This window comes from Protopterus annectens, chromosome 14.part0, assembly GCF_019279795.1.
Source record: "Protopterus annectens isolate FY-2018-M chromosome 14.part0, PAN1.0, whole genome shotgun sequence".
NCBI classification, from domain to species: Eukaryota; Metazoa; Chordata; order Ceratodontiformes; family Protopteridae; genus Protopterus; species Protopterus annectens.
Window position 1 is genome coordinate 890,230,918 of NC_056748.1, and position 24,587 is coordinate 890,255,504.

Sequence of the window (24,587 nt, forward strand, 5' to 3'; positions counted from 1 at the left end):
TAGGGTGTCTGAGAGAGTCAAACAGGCTCTGAGGGAAGAGATACAAGAAATGTTGGAACTAGGGGTAATTCAGGAGTCCAGCAGTCCCTGGCCCTCCCCATTGGTGCTGGTGCCAAAGAGGGATGGCAGCACTAGGTTCTGTGTGGACTACAGGAAATTAAATAGTCAGAGTCAGATGCTTACCTCATACCTAGGACAGATGAAGCCCTAGAGCAGCTGGGTGGGGCTAAGTATCTTACCACCACTGATCTTATCAAGGGTTGTTGGCCAGTGCCCTTGACTCCCAGTGCTATAGAGAGGTCAGCCTTTGTGACTCCTTTTGGCTTGTATGAGTTCACAAATATGCCCTTTGGGATGAAAAATGCCCCAGAGACTTTCCAGAGGCAGGAAGATTGTATCATAGCAGGGTCGGGAGATTTTGCCCTTGTTTACCTAGGTGATATTGCCATCTACAGCCATTTCTGGCAAGAACACCTTCAGCATGTCAGGGAGATTCTGGGAAGACTACAGAGGGCAGGGTTGACCATTAAGCCCAGCAAATGTCAGGTGGATATGGCAGAGGTCTCCTACCTGGGACATAGAGTGGGGAGTGATAAGATCAGGCCAGAACCTGCCAAAGTGGAAGTCAATATGGCATGGCCTGCCCCTCTTACTAAAAAGCAGGTGAGGGCATTTTTAGGGACAGCAAGGTACTACAGAAAGTTTGTCCCCAGTTATAGTACCATAACTACTTCCCTAACAGACCTGACAAGGAAAAACAGGCTAGATAACACAGTGTGGACCCCACCATATGAGCAGGCATTCCGGAAGCTTAAAGGAGGTTTGGAAGGACCCCCTGTATTAGCCAGTCCAGATTACAGCAAAGACTTTGTTGTGCAGGTGGATATTTAAAACCATGGGGCGGGGGCTGTACTTAGCCACATTCCTTCCGAGGGAGAAGAACACTCACTGGTTTATCTCAATCGTAGACTCCAACCCAGGGGAGAATGCTATGCAGCTGTAGAAAAGAAATGCCTAGCCATAGTGTGGGTACTGCAGTAACTTCAGCCTTATCTGTATGGAAGGAAATTCACTGCAGTTACAGACCACAATCCCCTAACATGGATACATCGAGCCAGCCAGAAAAAAGTACAGTTGTGTACACTTACCATAAATGTAGATGTTCAAGTGTATTCATTGTTGCAGTCATTGCATTTGGGTAATCTGCTGGCAGGTTGCCCTCAGTCGGCCTGATTAACAAAGTCTTGGGTCCTGCATCGGTTGCCGTCCCTTCTTCCATGATGTCAGGTCGTCAGGGGTATAAAACATGCAGCTGATGCCATTACATCAGTTTTTCTTGCCCCAGATGTCAGGTGCCCCCCAAAATGGGGAGCAAAATATATATATATATATATATATATATATATATATATATATATATATATATATATATATAGATGCTGTCCAGTTCAATTTTCAGATAGAGCATCTTCTGCGTGGAGACATACGTGAATGGGCGTAACCTTCGTTGAAGATTGTGCATCAGGGCTGGTAACTCGGCATGTAAAAATCAACTACCAATTATTAACGGAACGGAGTTCCGCTGTGGCGACCCCTAACCGGGAAAAAACGAAAGACACAATAATATATATATATATATATATATATATATATATATATATATAAATTAAAACCACAGAAATATACCTCCAAACCAAAGCAAACACACCAAAAAGGCTTTTAAGCATAGTAAAAAAAAGTAGAGGTATAGTAAGAGAAAAAACAGGGGGCTGGAGGGTGGGTAACCAGGACTGCAACAGTGAATACACTTGAACATCTACATTTATGGTAAGTGTCCACAACTGTACTATGTTCTTCGTGTTTCACTGTTTCAGTCATTACATTTGGGTAGAATCCCAAAGCCTTGGTTGGGAGGATGGATTTATACAGCATTAGGAGCAGCTATAAGGCCCTGCAGGACAGCAGTGGCAAAGCCAGCTCTGGATTTAGAGAAGAGAGGTAAATGGTAATGTTTGGTGAATGTATGAACTGAGCTCCAGGTAGCAGCTTCTAGAATGTCTCTGGTAGGAACCCCTCTGAAAAAGGCTGCAGAAGTAGATGCAGCCCTGGTGGAATGAGACCTCATCCCCTTGGGGATAGATTTACCATGATGCATATAGCAGAAACAAATACAATGGCTTATCCATTTGGAAATTGTCTGCTTTGAAATAGCCTTTCCCTCTGCCCCTGCAGCAAATGCCACCAGTAGTTGTTGAGATTTTCTTTGAGATTTTGTCCTGTTTAAGTAGAATCTAAGTGGTCTGTGTACATCCAATGAATGCAGAATCCACTCACCCTTGTTCTGTGGATTGGGGAAGAAAGTTGGCAGATGAATGGTCTGATTAAGAGCCACACTGGATACCACCTTAGGCATGAAAGATGGATTGGTCCTGAGAGCCACCCTGTCTGGATAAAAAATAATGAAAGGCTCCACTGCCATAAGAGCCTGTAATTCTGAAATCCTTCTAGCCGAAGTGACTGCTAAAAGGAAAGCTGTTTTCCAGGAGAGAAATTTTAGGTCTGCAGTAGCAGCTGGCCCAAAAGGAGGGAGAGTGAGTTTTTCCAAAACAAAATTGAGGTCCCATGCAGGAGTTGGTGCTCTCCTGAGAGGTCTTAAATTTTTGGCCCTCTGAGATACTGCTTTAACAGAGGATGAGAGAAGAGGGGAGGTTCTGTATTGTAATGAGCTGAAATGGCAGAGGCATGGATTTTTATGGAAAAAAATAGGCCCTTGTGAAGCATCTCAGTTAAGTATTGCAGAATCTGAGGAATATTGGGCATTGCTGTGCTTATTTCTTGTGACTGATTCCAGGCACAGAATCTTTTCCATTTGTCAGCATAAGATTTTCTAGTGCTAGGTCTTCTAGCCTCCAAAATGACATCCATGACTGGTTTGCTGAGGGATGCCAAGGGTGAAATTAGTTGATTAGCCACACTGCAAGATTCAAAGTTTGGAGCTGAGTGTGCAGAATTTTGTAGTTCTGCTGAGACAGTAGGTAAGGTGTCTGAGGCAGGTGCCATGGTGGAAGGTATGACACATTGCACATGAGTGGGTACCAGTGCTGGTGAGGCCAGTCTGGAGCAATCAGAATAATTTTTGGTTTGTCCTGTTTGACTTTTAGTAGAACTTTGGAGAGCAGAGGCAGAGGGGGAAAAGTATAGACTGATAGGTTTTTCCAGCTGAATGATAGGGGATTCAGTTTCCAAGCTTTTTTGTGATGAATTCTTGTGCATAATTTGTCCAATTGAAAGTTTTGGGGTGAGGCAAAAAGATCTATGTCTGGGTTCCCCCATTGCGTGTCAGCATGTTGAAAACTTGTGGTTCCAGTTTCCATTTGTGTGGGTCCATTAAATTTCTGCTTAGTTCGTCTGCCAGAGTATTTAGCTTTCCTGGCAGGAATTGAGCTTGTAGTTGCATCTGATAGGTCAAGGCCATGTCCCACAGCACCATGGCTAGTCTGCAAAGGGAGTAGGAATGTGTATCCTCCTGCTTGTTTATGTACCACATAACTGTGGCCTCTGCCCACCATAAGAACTCTAGTTGCAGGCAAGGTATAATAGGAATCATTGTTTCCAGGCTGTGACAATGTTGACTCCATAAACTTTTTAAGTACCACTGAAGTTTCCTCATATGTAGTCTTGCATATGGAATTAGAAGAATGCAGGAGGCCATGTACCCTAAGGCCTGCAGAATTTGTCTTGCAGATAGCAGGGTTTTTGTGGCCACCTGTTTGAAGTAAGTCATTAATTGAATTTGCTTTTCTGGAATAAGGTAAGCCATCTGGGCAGTTGTATTCAAGCTTGCACCCAGGAATGTACTTTTTTGAGAGGGTACCAGTTGTGATTTCTTTTCATTTATGGTGTACCCTAGACAAATTAAAACCCTTTTTACAAACACCAGATGCTTTAGAAGAATTTCCTTGTTTTCTGCCTGAATTAGACAATCATCCAGGTATGGATATATTTGAATATTTCTTTGCCTGCAAAGTGCAATTACTGGTGCCAGGCACATTGTGAAGACCCTGGGTGCAGTAGATAAGCCAAAGGGCACTGCAGAGAACTGGTAATGCAAGTAGTCTCCTTTGAAGCGGAGGTAACTACTGCAAGATTTCCTGACTGGGATATGCAGGTAAGCCTCTTTTAAGTCTAGAGGTACCAACCGGGCATCTTTGCCTAGCACAGGCAGTAACTGTTGAAGAGTCAGCATCTTGAATTTTGGTATGTCCAGAATTGTGTTTAGAGTGGATAAGTCCAGAATTGGACGCCATGGTTTGTCTTTTCTGGGTAACAGGAAAAGTCTGGAATAGAAACCTTGTCCCTTTTCCTCTTCTGGTACTGGTTGAATAGCCCCCATGTTCATGAGGGACAGAACTTGTTTCTGGGCCTCTGCCCACTGATTTGGGGGCAGATCTGGCCATCCGTTTGGGATTGGCAATGTGTGGAAGTGAAATCTGTATCCCTGGGATACTATATTTAAAACCCATTTGTCCTGGGTAATAGGTTGCCATTTTCCTGCATGAAGTGCTAGTTTTCCCCCAAAGGGGTGGCTAAGAGGTAAGTACTTGGTGATCGTAGAGGGAAGTCATTGAGATTGTTTTCCATAAGGAGGTGCCTTGTTGCTTCCAGATTTGGATGTGGAGGCACCCCATTGTTTTGTTCTTAAAGTTCCTTGTGACTGAAACCTGGAGCCTTTGGAATGTCTTGATTTGACTTAAGTGGCTCTCGAGGGGACTGGAAAGGATCAGTTTTTTGTAGGCCAGTGCCTACTAAATCTTGGAGGTTGCACTTGTAAGAAATATTTCACAGTTTGCATAGATTTAGCTTTATCTTCCATCTGTTTTAACAATTCTTCAGCCTTATTACCAAAGAGATGATCCTGTTGTAAGGGAGCATTCAACAATTTTGCTTTAACATGGTCAGGCAGAGTTTGCTCTTTGAGGCAAGCATGCCTTCTTAGTACAGATCCAGTTACAGCAGCCCTGCAAGAGACCTCCAAGGAATCAAAACCACATTGCAAAGTATGTTTTCCAACTTGTTCAGCTGATTGCAATAAGTCCTGCAATTCTTTATTTTCCACACAGTCAGAGATTAACATCATTTTCTGTTTAAGTAGTCCCATGATATGCTGTTGATATTTAAGCACATGAAATTGACAGTTTAAAGCCCTGATTGCCAAGGTTGCAGACATGCAAACCTTCTTACCCCATCTATCCAGCACCCTGGAATCTCTATCAGAAGGAGTAGGATTTTTGGCAGAAGAGGCCTTAATACCCTTGGGACCCTGAGAAATGGTTTCAGGATCAGCAACAGGGTTTTTGAAAAGGAATTTATGGGAGTCAGGAACCCTGTAGTATTTGTCTGGCTTACAAGGAGCCAGAGGCAGAGAATCAGGAGTCACTAGATTCTGAAAAAACATCATCAACAATGTCTAGAACAGGAGGTATAGCCAAAGGCCTATGCTGAGGAAGAAGAAGGAAAATCCCTAAGCCTCTTTTTAGATTCAGAGAAATCCTGACTTTCCCAGTGGAAATGTTCCCTTAAGGCATGTAAAGTTTTCCCAAAAGAAAAATCCTCAGGGGGAGAGGCAGAAGGAATGGAATTCTCTGCATCAGAGTCCTCATAAGTAGGAATAGACAAATCCTGTTCATTAGAAGAGTCAGAAGAAATAAAATTCTGTTCAGAAGATTCATAATCAATGTCTTGCCTAGGCCTCTTAGAAGGGGGGAGGGTTGGCTACCCCTGATCAGAGTAATTAAATCTTCAGCCATTTTGATCATTTGATTTTTAGGCATAGGGGCCTGCACATGTGGCCCAGGCGTCATTTTTTTAGACATAGATTTAGAATTTGGCCTTAGTTTTGAAAGTGCCATCGGTCTAATATACAAATCTGTAGGCCTGAAAACACCCTCAGAAGCCAGTGCCTGCACAGCGTCTCCAGACCCATCTAAGGTAGAGACATCCACGGGTTCCATAACTGAAGCATCTCACGGCATACCAGACTCTGAATGGGTCTCAGTAGAGGCCTGCGAATCAGAAGTAGCGGGTATCAGGTGCTGCAAAAGTACCTCACTGAGTACCGGCGAACCAGCGACTGGCTTAGGAGAAGTGTTGTCGGTTTTGGACCTCGACGGTCTGTCTCTGTCTTTTTCTTTGTGTTTTTTAGGTATTCCAGTAGTCGGATTGCTAACCGACGACATTTCTGGATAGTTAAATCTTGAGCCAAAATATTTAGAAACAAAAATATATCGACGTTTAATCGTGCATTGATTAAATTTAGCACAAAACCGACAGCAAGGCACGTTGTGATCAGGACCTAGGCAAGGAATACAGTACAAATGAAAATCCTTATGAGGTATTTGTTTCCAACAAGTAATGCAATTATTAACTTTTACTGACATTGGTAAGGAGCAAGAAAAAGTTTCCCCAACGGGGTACTTAGGTTTTAGTTGAAGACTTCGGTTCTGAAACTCGAAAATGAAAATTTCAGGAGTCGGCCGACCAGCACTTGCGAACTGCTTCTGCTTCAGGCACCGAACAGCAAGAAAGACTGATGTAATAGCGTCGGCTGCATGTTTTATACCCCTGACGACCTGACGTCATGGAAGAAGGGACAGCAACCGATGCAGGACCCAAGACTTTGTTAATCAGGCCGACCGAGGGCAACCTGCCAGCAGATTACCCAAAAGTAATGACTGCAACAGTGAAACACGAAGAACATTGCCAAGTTACTAAGGTAGAGCCTAGGGTTGCAAGCATATGTTAGCAATGCCAATGCAGATAGGCTCTCAAGACAGGGAATGGGGTAAGGTATTCCTAGATAGGCTCAACCTTTTCAAGCAATGTTTCTCAAGGGTCACATGAAAAACTAGCTTGAGTTTTCATGGGGGGGGGGTGGCGAATTTTGAAGCTGCCAGCCCAGCTAGCTGGAATTTTGAAAGTAATCATATGTCATTTGTGAATATTAATATGATCCATAGGCTTGTCTAACAACTGTAAGAGAACTATATATTATGTATATATTAAACTAGTGGTGCAGAAGTGTGTGTTGAACTGTATGTTATGTACTAAGCTTCAAGAATGCAACCACAGTGTACCTTGCTGGAAAAGAACAGAAATGTGTATAAACTCTATACCTCTGCAGATGTATGTTGTAATGGTAGAGTTAACTTGCAAAATCTCAAGAAAATAAGTGGAAATTGTTTTATGATTCTGTTACATCTGTTTCAGCTCAGAGCAGACACAATGTCTAGAGCTGGAAGTTTTCCTATTGTCTTAAAACATAAATAATTACTAGGTTTCAAATGTAAAAGTGTATTTTATGACTTCCAGTTCTAGACAAACTACTGGGAGATATGTACCTCTGACACAGAGGTGCTAAATTCTAAGTTTCAGTTAGCCTGGGAACTGAAGTCAGGTGACAAAGAGTAATGTCATCCTAGCTAACTGAGCAGTAATGTGTATTATTAATTTAAGAACTATCTCAGAGAGTGAGCCTGTGCATTTTGTATTTGTCTTTGGACCTGGAAACATCCTCTTGTCAGCACTTGCCATACTAACAGTAAGTAACCAGGGTACAATAATCGCTCTTAGATATAGATAGGAATATAGTAAAGATTCATTTAGATGCTTTCTGTATTTATTTGAGACTGTCCTGCAATGCTGTTTTAAAATATTTCTTGTGATTTTGAACTCTGTAGTCACTGTGTTGAGTTATTGAGTACTGTTTTGCACTTTTATTATTTATTATTAAATATATTTAAACCTTTTAATTGTGGCTGGTTTGTTTAGAGATATTTAAGCTCTTAGAGTACTTGCATATGTATTTGGTGATACTGTATAGGCCACTCCTAGATAGCCTTGGCCTTGATCACACATACCATTTGGATAATAGTAACATTACACAGTAGGACTGGACACCCTTTGGTAAGGGCCTTATGGTAGCTGATAAGTAAGTTTGGCTGGTAGCAGCTGGTAGTACCTTATAGTCTGGGCAGAAGGGGGCATAGCTAGTAAACCTGTGCTGGCCTTTCCCAGGTGTGTGTGTGTGTGTATGTGTATGTGTGTGTGTGTGTGTTTGTATACCAATCAAATCTCAAAGTGTGTGTGTCACTACTTGCACAGAGACATGAAGCACTGGTTGGACATATAGCAAGCTGGAGGTCTTAGCTTGGCCACTCGGCTAAGATCGTAGCTCTACAGCTATGCCAGTGGGGAGTCTTATTGGGGGTCTGTAGAAAGAGGCAGAAACCAGCCCCAGACTGACTGTGATCTCTGTGTGCTCTTAAGAGAAATTATACTTTACTGTGTGTGTACTTGTCATCCTCCCAATGTGTACATCTCACACTGGTGCTAGTGGTGAGGACTGAGGCTCCTTGATTACTGGGCCAGAGCAGGGGCATCACAATATTATTCTTTCCATATCTGGATTTTTAATAGTAAATACTGCCAAAGTACATACAATTCATTTTTTTCATTTAATTTCCTTCTTCTTCAGAGTTCTTACAGTAGCTAAAGTCAAGAAGCATATTTACTAAATGAGGTGTTACATCCTGGTCAGAAAATTAAGCACTTTTAATGATCCAATAGATTGTACATGTCATCCAGAAACAATATCCACACCAATAAGACAAGTTTCAGCAACATGAAAAGAGTCAGAACTGTAGCATAAACTCTAAGAAAAGCCACATCACAGAATTACTTTCTGAAATGTGTATATGACCTACTGCAATTTCAAAACTACAACTTAAACAATGCAACTAAAAGTAAAAGCATAGAAAACACTTTACTCACAAGTCTGATATAGTACATTTCATAGTACAATAATTAAATTAAAACGTATTAGATATTTCTGGGAGACTCAGACAGGAAGAAATTGAGAGGCATTATTTCCCTGCTTGCTTCTCAGGATGGGGGGTGGAAAGGGAATGCCTAGGAACACATCTTCATTAATGTATTTCTGGTGGGAAACTGTAATAAATACTGAGTTGGGGTGCATTCAGTTCATTTTAGTGCAGTGGAGGCTTGGGATCTAACAGGAAATTACCAGCCCAAAAGGGTCGGGGCAGGATTGTTTAAAGAATGGGATTGTGTCACCTTTGATATTCAGAGTGACATCCCAACAATGCATCCATTGCATGTACGTCTTTTCAGCAAATGCCAATGCACACACAACTGAGAAATTATGTCTGAGCAGGAAATCACATGCTGGCTGGCTGCACGGTGGTACCACATGAAAGTTCTCTGAACGAGGAACCAATGTAGGCTCTTGTCTCACTCTGGAAACAAATGGCCCATATCCACTCTGGTGGAATGATGGTCATTAGACATAGGAAGTAAGTATGATAAGAAAAGATGTGAAAACTGTTTTAACTACTCCTGAACATGTCTGAAGGCTTTGCCAGTTACTGATGCTAAACTGTTGCCTATGTGCATCGTGCATGATAAATCATGAAAACAGAGTTCAGCCATTTACAAGTGCACACTACAAAGTGTCCACAGATTTCAGCTATGCCTGTTCTGAAGCTCATGGGGGTTAGTGAAAGATAAAGGGAGGAAAATTGTCCTGTAGCTCACAGTATGCAGCACATCAATTGTTACATATTATGCATCACAAAGCAAAAAGCCTTTATTTAGAACTGAGTTAGAACTCATTTTGAAAGAGTTGAGGTCCACCGCTATTGACAGCATAGGCTTAAACTAGAGGAAACATGAAAAGGGAAACTGCATGTATGGGTGTTTTTTTGGGTGCATGTGTGTGTTTGTGTTTGTATGTTTGTGTGTGTGGGGGGGTGTAAGTCACAAAATTATGATATATGAGGCAGGACAGTATAGCACTAGGTGAATAATGGATGAAGAGATAAGATCTATTCCAAACAAAGAATCCATGCATACAGGACTAAAACCTGAAGACATTTAAAAAGAAAAAGACCCATACATGTGCACAAAGCCTTTGAAGAGGGTGTGAGATATTTGCTAGTTTTCTTGAAGTCATTGCTTTGAAAAATGTCTTATGCAGCTGTGATCACATTATATACATATACAGTGTGTCACACAAATGGAATGTTATGATTTCAAAGGCTAGCAAGCCCACACCACTATGCCTCTACAGTCTTGCATGCTCTTGTTCTACATCCATGCCATTCTTTCTGAGATAATGTTATCACTTTTGTTTTAATTTTTTGTTACTAACAAGCTTTAGACATGATGGAGAAACTAACTGGTAGCAACATGCTTTGCTGTTCAGTAGCTGTAAAGCGTAGGCCATAGGTCAGTACTGCTATAGAGTGGGAGGAAAGCAACAGCTTGTTGGCCATATTTTTCAGGAGTATAATCACTTAGCAAACAGCAAGGGCTGCTGGGTATTGTCTAACAGTGCAATCAAGTAGTGGGAACACTAAATACAGCAATGCTACTGGTTGCCTCTAAGGGAAAATAAAAAGAAGAAGAAATGTTTTTCATTTTGACAAAGTATCAAAAGTAGGTTTAGGGGTGGAAGCTGCTTCACACGAGGGAGAGATATTCTCCTTATCTATGATTTACTGGCCTATCTACTTCACACTGAGGAACTTTGTTGTAAATATGATACCCAACAAAGAATGGGGAGTAGTCTTACTCATGCAGTGCTGCTTAGCAAATACTACACATGCTGATATAATGCATAATGTTTAAAAAACATTTGCTAACTGGAACCTTTTTGGAACTAAGCTCAGGGTTTGCAAAACAAGAGCCATCTACCAGCTGAGGAATGTGTTTTGTGCCAAACCTGATTTACTGAGTTTTGTGCAAAACATACATGTAGAGACTTGAGGAAAGCAACTAGATAGCTTACCAGAAGCAATGCCATTGGAAAGTAAAAATGGCACAAAAATGTGTTCATGTAAAACATTAAACAAGATGAAGAATGAAACAAAAGGGAAGCTTCAGTTTGGTTGCCCACATCTGCCAGATAATCTAGGAAAAAATAACTATGCTATTGCAGAATGGCTGCAGAAAGTTATTTACCTTAAAAAAAATCAAAGTACAATCATTTGAAAATATATCGGTCATTCAGACAGGTTGAGAACACAGTTCACCTACAAGCCACACACAAAGATTAAAGTATGAATCTTGCATTTTTGTTGGGTTGGCAAACCCACTACACACCCATGTGGTGTTAGTAAGCTAGCCACACCATGATATACAAACTATATATGTGTGTGTGTGTGTGTGTCTGTATGTGAGAAGTTGCACTTTTACTTCCTTGGCTGGTTGCAAAACAGGTTTGTGTCTGAGATCTTGGTACACAGAGATCTGGGAGGTTGTCCTTTCCCTGCTGTTGTGTGATCTCAGAGTTGGTATACATATATATATATATATATATATATATATATATATATATATATATATATACATATATATATATATATATATTTAGTATGGGGGTGTGGGGGTGCAGGGGGTGGTTCGATGTTGTGGGATTCAATCTAAAATGACTGATCATTTTAGGTTCTTTCTTTGGTGTGTTCACTGTTTGATGAGACAATCATGAATGTGTGTGTGTGTGTGTGTGTGTGTGTGTGCATGTGTGTGTGTGTGCGTGTGTGCGTGTGCGTGTGTGTGTGTGTGTGTGTGTGTGTGTGTGTGTGTGTGTGTGTGTGTGTGTGTGTTAGTGTGTAAGAACAGGCATCTTGTCTATGAATGATACTGCATCATGCACCAGTTGCTTGCTGTAATATGCTTCTGCTCTCAGATGACCCTGAATATGACAAAACAGGTACTCCAAAATACATAAATGAATAATGTAATACTGCTCAGTGTTTGAAAATTCTGAAATCAGAAACATTATAATGTTATGTAGAAGCTGAAGACCAGATTTCCTGAAATATATGCAGTGATAATGCACAACAAAGACATCATTTTGTTATGTTATGTGTTCACTGGTAATAAAAAACATGCTGTCTTTCTCAGATTAACATTTTTATTCCTTCATATATCTATAGCCATTGTTATGATTAAAGAAATAAAAAAAAATTACACTTGCACAGCATTAAACAAACTGTATTTCACTGTGACTAGAAAAATGTTACTTTAATTCAAAATTATGTTTAGATATATATATTTCAGTGTTCATCATATATACAGGTTGATTAAAGCCAACGCATATAATTAATCACAGGACACCATTGCTGCGATCTCTGGAAGTTTGGTTAAAAATCTTTCACAACAAAGCCTGGATAACGCTAACTGACTTGGACCTAGTCTCTGTGTAAATAATTATTAGTCATTTTATTGCTTCTGCAACCTGCACACAATGCACAAAGCAAGTGATAATAACTTTAAGGATCAAGACTCTCATGCAGGTTGGCTATTTGAATTTAAAGTGACATTATTAATGCATCCTCAAACAGATAAGAGAAGTGTTGACACATTGACAGAGGATGGCTACATAGACATGCACAGATGAGAGTTGAACTCTGTAAGGTTTGGGATGCAGTAATACCATTTAAAGGGATACCAATGTACCATATAGATTTAAACCATTAGAGACCCATTGTGTATAGTCATGTGGATGGTTTCAGCATACTAATTTACACTTTGAATAGTAAAGGCAACAAATGGCAGCACTACACTTCAGATCAAAACATTATTTTATAATTAAATGGACTCAGATAATACATGGTATCAGAAATGGCTAGAAGATCAGAGTATACCATTTGGGTTAATGAATGGTGTGACTTAGCCTTTGGTAAATTCACACTGTTAAAAAAGCAATTTGCCTACAAATAGGAGACACTTGTCCCACAAGTTTGACTTGATACTGACTATGAAAAGGAGAGCAAAAATGCTGAGAAAGTACATCATACCATGCTCATACATACTCCCCGCAGTAGTGGTGCTGCGGTAGCGTTGTCGCCTCACAGCAAGACGTTGTCGTGTTCGATTCTCAGCTAGAGCATCTTCTGTGTGGAGGCATGCGTGAATGAGCGTGCCTTCATTGAAGGCTGTGTGTCAGGGTGGGTAACTCGGCATGTAAAAATCCACTACCAAATATTAGCGGACCGGAGTTCCGCTGTGGCGACCCCTAACCGGGATAAGCCAAAAGACACAACAACAACAACAACCATGTTCATACATACCATAGGGGAAAGCAATTAAGTATATAATACATCTGAATTCTGATAGTACAAGAAATATTATAGCACTCTGTTTTGTCAGAAGCTTCAGAATTATTAACAGCCAAGAAATAATCTACCATAATCTACCATATACTCACAGCTTTCTTCATGAGGGCACAACAAGATTTTAAAATGGAGCAGGGAAACGCAAGGAGTAATTTTGTATGGCTGTCTGTATCTGATGTGGAAATTAAAAAGTTAAAAAAAAATCTGTCTTTTAGGATGCTCCTTCTATAGTGGGCCAAAGAATAATATTCCCATACAGCTTAGCTCTGAAAGGCTAACTTTAAAGGATGACACTGATCAAATGAATTTCTGGTGTGTTTTTCCTTGGATTCCTTGTGACAATTGGCCTGGCCCAACATAGTTGATATGATTAGCAAACCTAAATAAACAATAACAAACAAGCAAGTAAACATATAAACAAACAAACAAATGGAAACTCTTTTGACTACCACAAGAAAAGAAATTGACTATATACTGTGTTTACCCTTATTTTATACATTATGGATATGCGTACTTGCCCTCAGACCAAAAAAATAATCATCTGCAACAATGTTTCTTATTACAGATGACACTATGCCAGGATTAGGCTGTCCTTTAAACTAAACTCATATTTTCCACATAACTCCAGTAAGAACACAACTGGAAAGCAGGCTGGATACTAAGCCACTTACACAAATGCAGTGATAACTTACTGCTTTATTCAGCACTTTAACAGTATAGTCACTCTACGACTGTAAAGAAGTATCACCAATATTAGGATCGGTCTAACTAATAATATAATTCTGATAATTTATCACAACCATTAAAAGATTTGAAGTTCTAACCTTAAGTGGGTTTGGAAAATATACTTTCATTGCCAGCATATCAAAACATTGCAAATGCTTATCTTGTGGGCTAAACATATCTAAAACCAACTCCTTGCTATAAACTTCATAGCACCTATGTTGACTTGTTTGCAGTGAGGAAAAAGGACATGAACCAGTCTTCGAAGTATGACACATATTTCATCTTTTTAAATCAGTAGAAACTTTAGTAATCACATTGGTTGCATATGAGACTATGCCCCACAAAACCACCAGATTACTTTGCCAGGGACAAAGGTCAAGATGAAAATAAAAATTACTAAGGAAATTTCCTGTTAACATATGATCCAGCTGCCTTTCTTTATCCTTACTGATGTAATTCCATTCTAAGCACGGAGGCAGTAACTGCAAAGTGCACTACATTTTAAAAAGTCTTCTGAAGGGGCATCTTATTCCTCAGTCCATCAAAATCTTCACCAATGCTTCTCTCTAATAAAACTACTTAAGTGGAATATAGAGGAAATACACTCTTAGAATAATTCTTCTTGTTAAAACTAAGCATAACAGTAAAAAAGTGCAAATGTTCAATAGTTCAACTGAAAGTACTTAGAAAATGTCTTTCATCTCATTCAAAATTATTACTAATTGCTTCTGACATACTGCATTTTATACAATGGTGAAATGTTTGAAAACCATGGTTTCAAAGATGAGCTTTTGACTTTGATTGTTCTTGGTGAATTCTGTATTAGAAAATTCATAGAGAATATTCTTATCAAGAAAATTATTGTTCTGTATTGCCCTGTCAGCAAAAACAATTACAAAGAGTTGACAACAAATGAAAGCTTAATGTAAATAAATATTTCATTATAATGTCTAAATTTTAGATTTTGATATACATTGAAATAAATTTCAGTACACAAATCCTAACTTCAGGAGGGTCCACAGTACTCTGTCAGCACCAAATAGTTCAAAACATTTAACACCATGAATAAGGACTTAGGAAGTCCAATCGACCCATGCTCACAGACTGGCAATAAGGTGATGTTTCCAAATAACAAGCACTTAAAATGTATTTTATTTAAATGTTAGTACATGCAGTAATGTTGATAAACTTCATATTTTAAAGGAGTTTAAAAGGTCTGAGAACAAATAATAATACTTTTTATGGCATAGTAAATGCGCTTGCATATTTTATTTCAATGTTATAAATCTGATAATGCATTTTATAAATGGTAGAGCTGGCAAAATGCACATATTTAAACCACTAATAAATGTCAAAACACCAAAAAACTTTGTAAAAACAAAAGTGCCAACCAAGGACTTGTGAACGATGAAAAAAGACAAATAAATTTACGCGTTTCGTTCACTTTTAATATCTGTGAACTTCTTCAGAAAGACACCATACATACAACATCACAGGTTTAAATAACAAAAATTGACCATCACATGACTTAATAGTCCAACCAAAACCTACTATCAATTCTCATTTACATAATCTATTTAAAAGTAACAAACTAATATCACTATAAACAATTTTCTTAAAAAAATATATATATTATATAATAAAATGTCTCTTATAATATACATATAATGTAAATAATATATATATGATATATCATTCATCCAGAAAGGAATAAAACTTTGTAAGTGCAAGTGTCGAACTAATCAAATTAATCTAAACCAGAATAAAGTCACAACCTACACGCTTGCAGGAAACATTTGATATTTATAGCTTCATTTAAGCCTGGGAACTCATCTGCTCCCAACAAAATTCACAGAGCTTCTCTACACTCTAATCTGAATTTAAAATTACCACTAAATAGCTGATCATCTACTTTTCTAAGACTGAAAAAGTGAATTTTTGAAATCTAAACATATAGCTGCATGTTTTGCAAGCGTTTTTAAAATCCTTATTTCTAATAGCTGAAATATGTTCAGAATTCTTTTATGTAAGGTTCTTATAGTTTTCCCTATGTAAAATTGGTTGCAGGAGTTACAGATAGCAACATAAACAACATTTTTTGTTGTGCAAGTGTAATGCCCCCTGCTGTGAAATTCTTTGTTTAAATGACTAAAAAACACAGAACTCGTCCCTGATATAAACCTACAATACCTGCAACTTCCACAAGGAAAAGTGCCTACCAATGTTTTAATAGATGAATTTCTATACACAGTACTTTTTCTAACAATATTTTAAGACTAGATGTTTTCTTATATGTAAAATTGGTACTTTACCAATAACATTTGTTAAATCGTGATTTCCCAAAATAACTTTCCAGTTATCTGAAATGATATACCTAATGATATTCATTTCATTGGTAATAGGTATAGGCGCCAAATTAAAATGTTACTATCTTTTTGGGCTATTTCCATTTGAACAGAAACTGTATGTTGAACTTTCTTCAGGATAGGGAGAGCTTTGGACTCTCTCAAAACCACTACCTCTCATAATTTTATGTAACCAGTGATCACTATAACCTCTTTCTTTGAAAAATTCTTTTAATTTAACAGCTTCTATACTAAATGTCTCATTATTGGTTGTTAAACTTAACCTAATGAATTGTCCTTTAATAACACCTTTCTTCATAAAAGTCGGGTGTAAACTTGAAAAATGCAGGTATTGATTAGTAAATGTAGACTTCCTATAAATACTACTATTGAATTCCTGGTTTCCCAAATCATAACTTAAATGGATATCCAAAAAGTCTATGGTTTTACCAAAATGTCCTGTAGTAAATTTTAGGAAATCACTTGACTTGTTCACATTGTCTACAAATTCACAAAAACTATCTAAATCTCCCTTCCATAAAATGAATAAATCGTCAATATAACGCTTATAGAACAAAATGTGTTTTGCCATAGGGTTAGTTTTAAACATTTCCAACTCCCAGCTTGCCATCACCAAATTGGCAAAACTGGGTGCTACCCTAGAGCCCATTGACACCTGTTGTCTGTTTGTATTTTTCACCCTCAAAGGAAAAATAATTATTGTCTAAAATCATTTCCATTAACACGCACACTGTATTAACCATGTTGTTGTCTAATGCAGTGTGACATGACAAATAATCTCTCATCATCTCTATTCCCTTGAAATGCTCTATACTTGTATATAAAGAGACTACATCCAAAGCTGCAAAGTGAAAGCCTGAATCTGTCACTTTAAATGAACTTAATAATTCTAATAAGTGCCATGAATCCCTTAAATAATACTCTGTTTTTTGAACTGAGTTTTGAAATCAATGTGTGTAATTTAACTAACATTGTTTTGCCTGATGATTTGGTTTGTTTGCTTAAAAAAGGATTATCTTTTATTCCTTCTAATAAGGTTAACCTACCGAAGTTGATTGTAGACTTTAAACTTTATTTAAGAAAATTGAATTTGAAATTTATACTTGATGGTATTCCAGAAAAAACTGTGACTAATAGTATTTGTACTAAAAAAAGTACCTACAACCCTATACTGAATTCAACTATAAGTGTGTTTGGTAAGATTTGTGAGAAAGAATTTAGAAAAATGTCAGTTAATAATTATGGTAAATACAATTTATCACCTTTAGAACTAGAAGCACTTAAGTTTTTGACTGAAAGTAACGATCTAAGGGTAATGAGGTCTGATAAAGGGGGTACTTTAGTCATTATGAAATCAGTTGACTACATTAAAGCAATGAAAGGGCTATTGAATGATGCCTCAAGTTACAAGATTGTAACAAATGATGACATACTTAGAAGCTTCATACAATTGGATACAGTTTTATTTGACTTATTAAGTCAAAATAGTATTTCCTATGTAGATTATGATTTCATGTATACAGAATACCCTAGATTAGCATGCATGTTTGGCATACCAAAGCTACATAAATATCAAAATGTTTTGCCATTTAGGCCTATTATTTCAGCACGACAGTCTAAAACAGAGACTATTTCCATTTGGCTTGACCAAATTTTGAATCCTATAGTACAAAAAACAAAGTATTATTTAAGGGATTCATGGCACTTATTAGAATTATTAAGTTCATTTAAAGTGACAGATTCAGGTTTTCACTTTGCAGCTTTGGATGTAGTCTCTTTATATACAAGTATTGAGCATTTCAAGGGAATAGAGATGATGAGAGATTATTTGTCATGTCACACTGCATTAGACAACAACATGGTTAATACAGTGTGCGTGTTAATGGAAATGATTTTAGATAATAATTACTTTTCCTTTGAGGGTGTAAAATACAAACAGACAACAGGTGTCGAATGGGCTCTAGGGTAGCACCAGTTTTGCCAATTTGATGGCAAGCGGGGAGTTGGAAATGTTTAAAACTAACCCTATGGCAAAACACATTTTGTTCTATAAGCGTTATATTGACGATTTATTCATTTTATGGAAGGGAGATTTAGATAGTTTTTGTGAATTTGTAGACAATGTGAACAAGTCAAGTGATTTCCTAAAATTTACTACAGGACATTTTGGTAAAACCATAGACTTTTTGGATATCCATTTAAGTTATGATTTGGGAAACCAGGAATTCAATAGTAGTATTTATAGGAAGTCTACATTTACTAATCAATACCTGCATTTTTCAAGTTTACACCCGACTTTTATGAAGAAAGGTGTTATTAAAGGACAATTCATTAGGTTAAGTCGTTTAACAACCAATAATGAGACATTTAGTATAGAAGCTGTTAAATTAAAAGAATTTTTCAAAGAAAGAGGTTATAGTGATCACTGGTTACATAAAATTATGAGAGAGGTAGTGGTTTTGAGAGAGTCCAAAGCTCTCCCTATCCTGAAGAAAGTTCAACATACAGTTTCTGTTCAAATGGAAATAGCCCAAAAAGATAGTAACATTTTTAATTTGGCGTTTCCTATACCTATTACCAATGAAATGAATATCATTAGGTATATCATTTCAGATAACTGGAAAGTTATTTTGGGAAATCACGATTTAACAAATGTTATTGGTAAAGTACCAATTTTTACATATAAGAAAACATCTAGTCTTAAAATATTGTTAGAAAAAAGTACTGTGTACAAAAATTCATCTATTAAAACATTGGTAGGCACTTTTCCTTGTGGAAGTTGCAGGTATTGTAGGTTTATATCAGGGACGAGTTCTGTGTTTTTTAGTCATTTAAACAAAGAATTTCACAGCAGGGGGCATTACACTTGCACAACAAAAAATGTTGTTTATGTTGCTATCTGTAACTCCTGCAACCAATTTTACATAGGGAAAACTATAAGAACCTTACATAAAAGAATTTACGAACATATTTCAGCTATTAGAAATAAGGATTTCAAAACGCTTTGGCAAAACATGCAGCTATATGTTTAGATTTCAAAAAATTCACTTTTTCAGTCTTAGAAAAAGTAGATGATCAGCTATTTAGTGGTAACTTTAAAATCAAATTAGAGTGTAGAGAAGCTCTGTGGCAAATTTTGTTGGGAGCAGATGAGTTCCCAGGCTTAAATGAAGCTATAAATATCAAATGTTTCCTGCAAGCGTGTAGGTTGTGACTTTATTCTGGTTTAGATTAATTTGATTAGTTCGACACTTGCACTTACAAAGTTTTATTCCTTTCTGGATGAATGATATATCATATATATATTATTTACATTATATGTATATTATAAGAGTCATTTTTATTATATAATATATATATTTTTTTAAGAAAATTGTTTATAGTGATATTAGTTTGTTACTTTTAAATAGATTATGTAAATGAGAATTGATAGTAGGTTTTGGTTGGACTATTAAGTCATGTGATGGTCAATTTTTGTTATTTAAACCTGTGATGTTGTATGTATGGTGTCTTTCTGAAGAAGTTCACAGATATTAAAAGTGAACGAAACGCGTAAATTTATTTGTCTTTTTTCATCGTTCACAAGTCCTTGGTTGGCACTTTTGTTTTTACATATTTAAACCACTGAACTTTCCCTAATAACTGCTGCACACTTGTAAATATACTAGCTTATTTGGTCCTCCTTACGTAACATTTAAACCACTTAAGACTAGGTGGATACCTAATGCAGCATCACTTATTCTCTTTATGTATCAAGCAGCTTTAGTATTTAGTGTGCTGCAGTTTAGCATATTATGTTTAGTTATAATGATTCTGCTGTTAGCTCATGTCCTTCACCTCCCAAAATTCAAGGTAGTTACAGGACAGCTTGTCTTCCTTTAAGATATGTCTGCCATCAAAATGCCTGTATTTGCTTAAAAAAACACTGCAGTCTTGTAGAAAGAAGTCCAGTGGGGAAAAGTACTGCCATTTGAGCATTGCTACTGGAAAAAAGCTGGGTTACCGAGACCATGTATTAATTCAAATGTTCAAGTTTAAGGTAGATGACCACTCAGCTTTTTTTTTTTTTTTTTTTGTTACGTATATCTCCACTAGAATACATGTGAAGAATGGCCTCCTGTTCTACTTCTAAGTATGTCTTAGCTTGGTACTCAGTGCTAGTCACAGCGGAGGCTGATTTTTCTGTCCATATTTTAGTGTTGGATCATTGTATCATGGTTCCTTTATTTGTCAGTAGTGCTAAAATCTACAGCATAACAGGCTGCAGGTCATACTTATGTATTTGATACTGCCATACTTTGGAAAAATTAAACATGCTTACTTTTGAACTCCTGGTCCAGTTCCTGCAGCTCAATGTTGTTCAGAGACTGTGCCAAGTCTAGAACAGAAACTGCGGGTCTAGTGCCAAGACACAACCTTAGAATGGTAAATCATTTATTAGTGTTGGTACTCCAAACAACAATGAAAACCACTGACAAAGCCTTCAGGGCTGTGGCACTTCCTGTATGGACTAGACCACCATCCAATTAAACTGTCTCATCTTAAGAATCTTTAAAGCCACATTTAGAAAAGTCACTTTTTTAACATCATGTCCTGCTCAGAAGCATCCTGAAAAATCTCTGCTATGATAATCGCCTATCCATTTGCTATTAAGTAGTATTATGGATAACCGAAGTCTAATATGCTGTCTGGCAGTTGGTGCAGAGAAGGCTCTAAGCTACTAAGGAACTGCTTCCTGTACTCAAGCATACTGGTTTGATTCCTTCCACCTCCATTTTCCTACTGTGTGACTTTGAGCAAGTCACTTAGCTGGACAGTTCTACATAGTCCCCCCTAAAAAGAGTGATTTTACCCAGTGGGTTTACCTAGTTACCAGTTAATTAATTAAGTAATTAATTAAATTAATTAATTAATTAATTAATTAAATAAAACACTACATCTGGGAGAATCTGCATTGAAAAAATTCTCATAAATTGGATGGAAACCTACTGACCGAGTGCTGCTGAGATACTTTAGTGGCAATGAGAACCGTGGATTTAGAATACAGTGATAAGTGCATGCATGGCACTGTTCTAAAAATGTGTGCTCTTGTGCTTATATGTGTGCGAGGGGACTTTTCCTATACACAAAGCATTCATTTTGCATTTTTCCATTTCTAGTCTTTCCAGATTTTCTGGTTAATAAAGCATTTCTTCAACTAACGTTCTACTAAAAATAATCTCTGAATGATCAGTCTTCAAATAATTGATAACCCCATTGATTTTTATCACTTCTGTATGCTCTTTCAGACTCTTCCCTTTATGTACCACCAGAAATTAATAACTTTAAAATATAGGCATAAATTCTTGAGATTACATACATAATTTCTAAAAAATGTAAACTTTAAAATAATGCACAACTGCCCTACTTCAGTCTTACTTCAATTCAATGAGTCTACTGTACTTTCTGGTATATATTTTTCCTGGTCAATGTTTTTTCTTTTTTTCCTGCTGAATGCTTTGAGATGCTCTTCCAGTGTATCTCCTTAAGAGGCTTTGGTACCATTCAAATAGCTGAAATACCTAAAGAATGCATCTGTATTTGTTAGTGTAATTCAGTAATGCATTTTTTTCTTACTTTTTTTATGATTGTTTCATTCCCTTATATACGTGGTTTGTGCAACACTGTAGCATTGATACAAAATTCAGAACTGTAAATAGCTTTGAAAATTAATAAACCCTTTTATTTATAAAATTACTAGCCTTGCAAAAAGCTTTGTACACAATGTAAGATCATCAAGCAGTAAGTGCCATGCATGTCTAAGTGCTCTGCACATGACAATGCTTTTCAGCACTACTAGCATTTATTTAAATTCATATGATTGCAAAGTTAAAGACAACAGCACAACAACTGATGTAATGGCATATTTCTGGGTGTGATGCCAAAATATCTAGTATAAGCAGTTCCTTATTTCACAAATGACAGGACTGAACTGAAATATTTTGGACAATGAAATATTAATATGCCTTTCTTTAGATGATGTAACTCTAGACAAAAAAAAAAACGTATGAAAAGAAAATGTCACATAAAATCTTATTTTCAGAGTCCCCCCCCAAAAAAAAAAAAATTCTACCTTAGCTGACATAAATGACATTTTCAAAAACTGGTGTTTGTTTTAATATAAAGAAACTGCTTTCAGCCTTTTTCAGTAATACCTTAATGACATTTTGTAAACTAATCCATGAGTCTAACTCTGTCAAAAGCCATCAGGAAATATACTGTGGGTGACACGAATCCTGAATGTGTTGAAAACTGCACTAAGCAGAACACTTTTGTGACAAAATCAAATGACAAAAGGTAATCAGAGTAAAAAATGATCCCTGCACTCTCATCTACACAACAGTCAGCAGCCAGTGGAGGCAAGTGAAACCGTGAGTGCTATAGAACTGTGCAGTATACATTTAGCATCTACTAATTTGCAAAAAAAAAAAAAAAGTATAGAAGGCACTTTTAAATGACTTAGCATTCCAAAAAAAGTATACAGAGATATGTATAATGGGCAGACATTTAAATACCACTATAAATTATTAATTAGAAGTTTGCTAGCAATGAAGTTGAAAGACAATTCTCAATAAAAATAAAGTTGAAGTTTGAGCTTGATTGAGAATACTTGCCTATGATGGAGTCCAGTAGCTCATCTAAGATGATTGGCAGGTCATCTACTTCCACAAAGTACAGATGATTCTCTGTTGGTTGGCTTGCAGCCTCTGACAGTTCAACATAATTTCCTCTTCCAGTGCTGACAATAAATGCATGCACACCAAAATCCTTGAGAAGGTTCATGGGTTGTAATATATCATCTGTTGAAATTCCATCAGTTACCCAAACTAAAACTTTTGGAATACCAGCCCTTGACCCAGTAGCATCTGTAAATATGGTGTCCTTGGCATATTGCAGAGCTTTTCCTGTGTTTGTGTCTCCCATTTTTTGTGTCATGTTTTTAACAGCAGAAAGTAAGTCACTGTTTGATCTGAAGCGGTCAAAAGGGAACTCCAAAGTGGGAATAGTACTGATGTGGACAATACTGACCTGAACATCATTTGGGCCAATGTAAAAGGGTCTTAGAAGCCTCACCATAAACTCTTTGACTTTGGCAAATTCATAATGGGAAACACTGCCAGAGCTGTCTGTGAGGAAAAGGATATCCCCTTCTAAGTCTGGAATCAACTGTTGATTATCTGCAAAACATAAAGAACTTACATCAACTACATTATTCACCAGTGATGACATAAATAGTTACATGATGATGACGTGTATTTAAATAATGCTGTCATACATAGTTAGCGAGTTTTGTGAATAACAATAATGGACATGTCACTCATCATTTGTTCAAGATTAAGCAAATGAAAGGAACTTTGATAACTATTTAAAATCACAAATCTGATCTGCTTTATATTTGCCCTACACATTCCTCCACAGATTGGTGGTATAGCTGAATACTCTCTCTCTCTCTCTCGCAAGAATAAGTATCTCCCAGAATAGCCATTTTTTATCAAAGATCCACTCAGCTATCTCAGTCAAATGATCATCAATAATGTCTGATGGAATGTACAAAATTCTCAAAAATGTACAGGTGTGATTTCTTTCCTTGCTTGTCACATTATTTTCACTAAAGAGGTAGTAAGTATGTAAACAGCATTTCAACAGTAGTCCGTGTAGCAACATCAATGAAAAATGAAGACAACTGGAAGAACAGTGAAACTTAAAAAAAAAAAAAAAAGACTGTGGTTGGTAGAGAAGTACAGTGAAAACAGAGAGATGCTAAATTAATACACTGTTCACAAGAGAAGAGAAGGAAGCTTTACAAATGTATTTCATATAAGTGATCAAGATAAGAACCCCCAACAAAAAACTTTTTCAGTCATTGATCAAGTTAAAAAATACCATTCTAGGTGGGATTTTAAGTATAAATTTAGTGTTGATTTGTATTTGCAACCAGGTCTGATGAAGTTCATTTTGAACAAAAGTGTTTACCAGTTGAGTTTTTTAATAAAGTTATTTTATTTGTTTATTTTGGAGTAATTTGGTGAGCTGTTTTTATTGTATATTATTTAATAGTATGGATTTTTTCAATCTTTTTGTTTTGTTTATTTAATTGCCACTGGCATGTTGGTCATGTAGTTCAGTTTTTGTGTTCCAGACAGCTTTAAAAATCACATGTGATGAGGAGGATTTAGAAAATTGTGTGAAGGGGTAAATCCTCCTAAAATAGAGACATCCTAAATCATGGTCCAAAATTAGCAATCTTCCTTCAAAA

At 37.1% G+C, this 24,587-nt stretch overlaps 1 protein-coding gene across 4 annotated transcripts in view; it reads right to left on the reverse strand.

Moving 5' to 3' along the window:
• Positions 1 to 24,587, reverse strand: part of LOC122789323 (collagen alpha-1(XII) chain-like) — a 1,412,827-nt gene that overhangs the window by 882,957 nt on the left and 505,283 nt on the right. For all 4 annotated transcript variants that reach the window (XM_044056685.1, XM_044056683.1, XM_044056682.1 and 1 more), the window contains exon 2: positions 22,945 to 23,508. In XM_044056685.1, the coding sequence (XP_043912620.1) occupies positions 22,945 to 23,508 (564 nt within the window). The remainder of the gene's footprint in view (positions 1 to 22,944; positions 23,509 to 24,587) is intronic.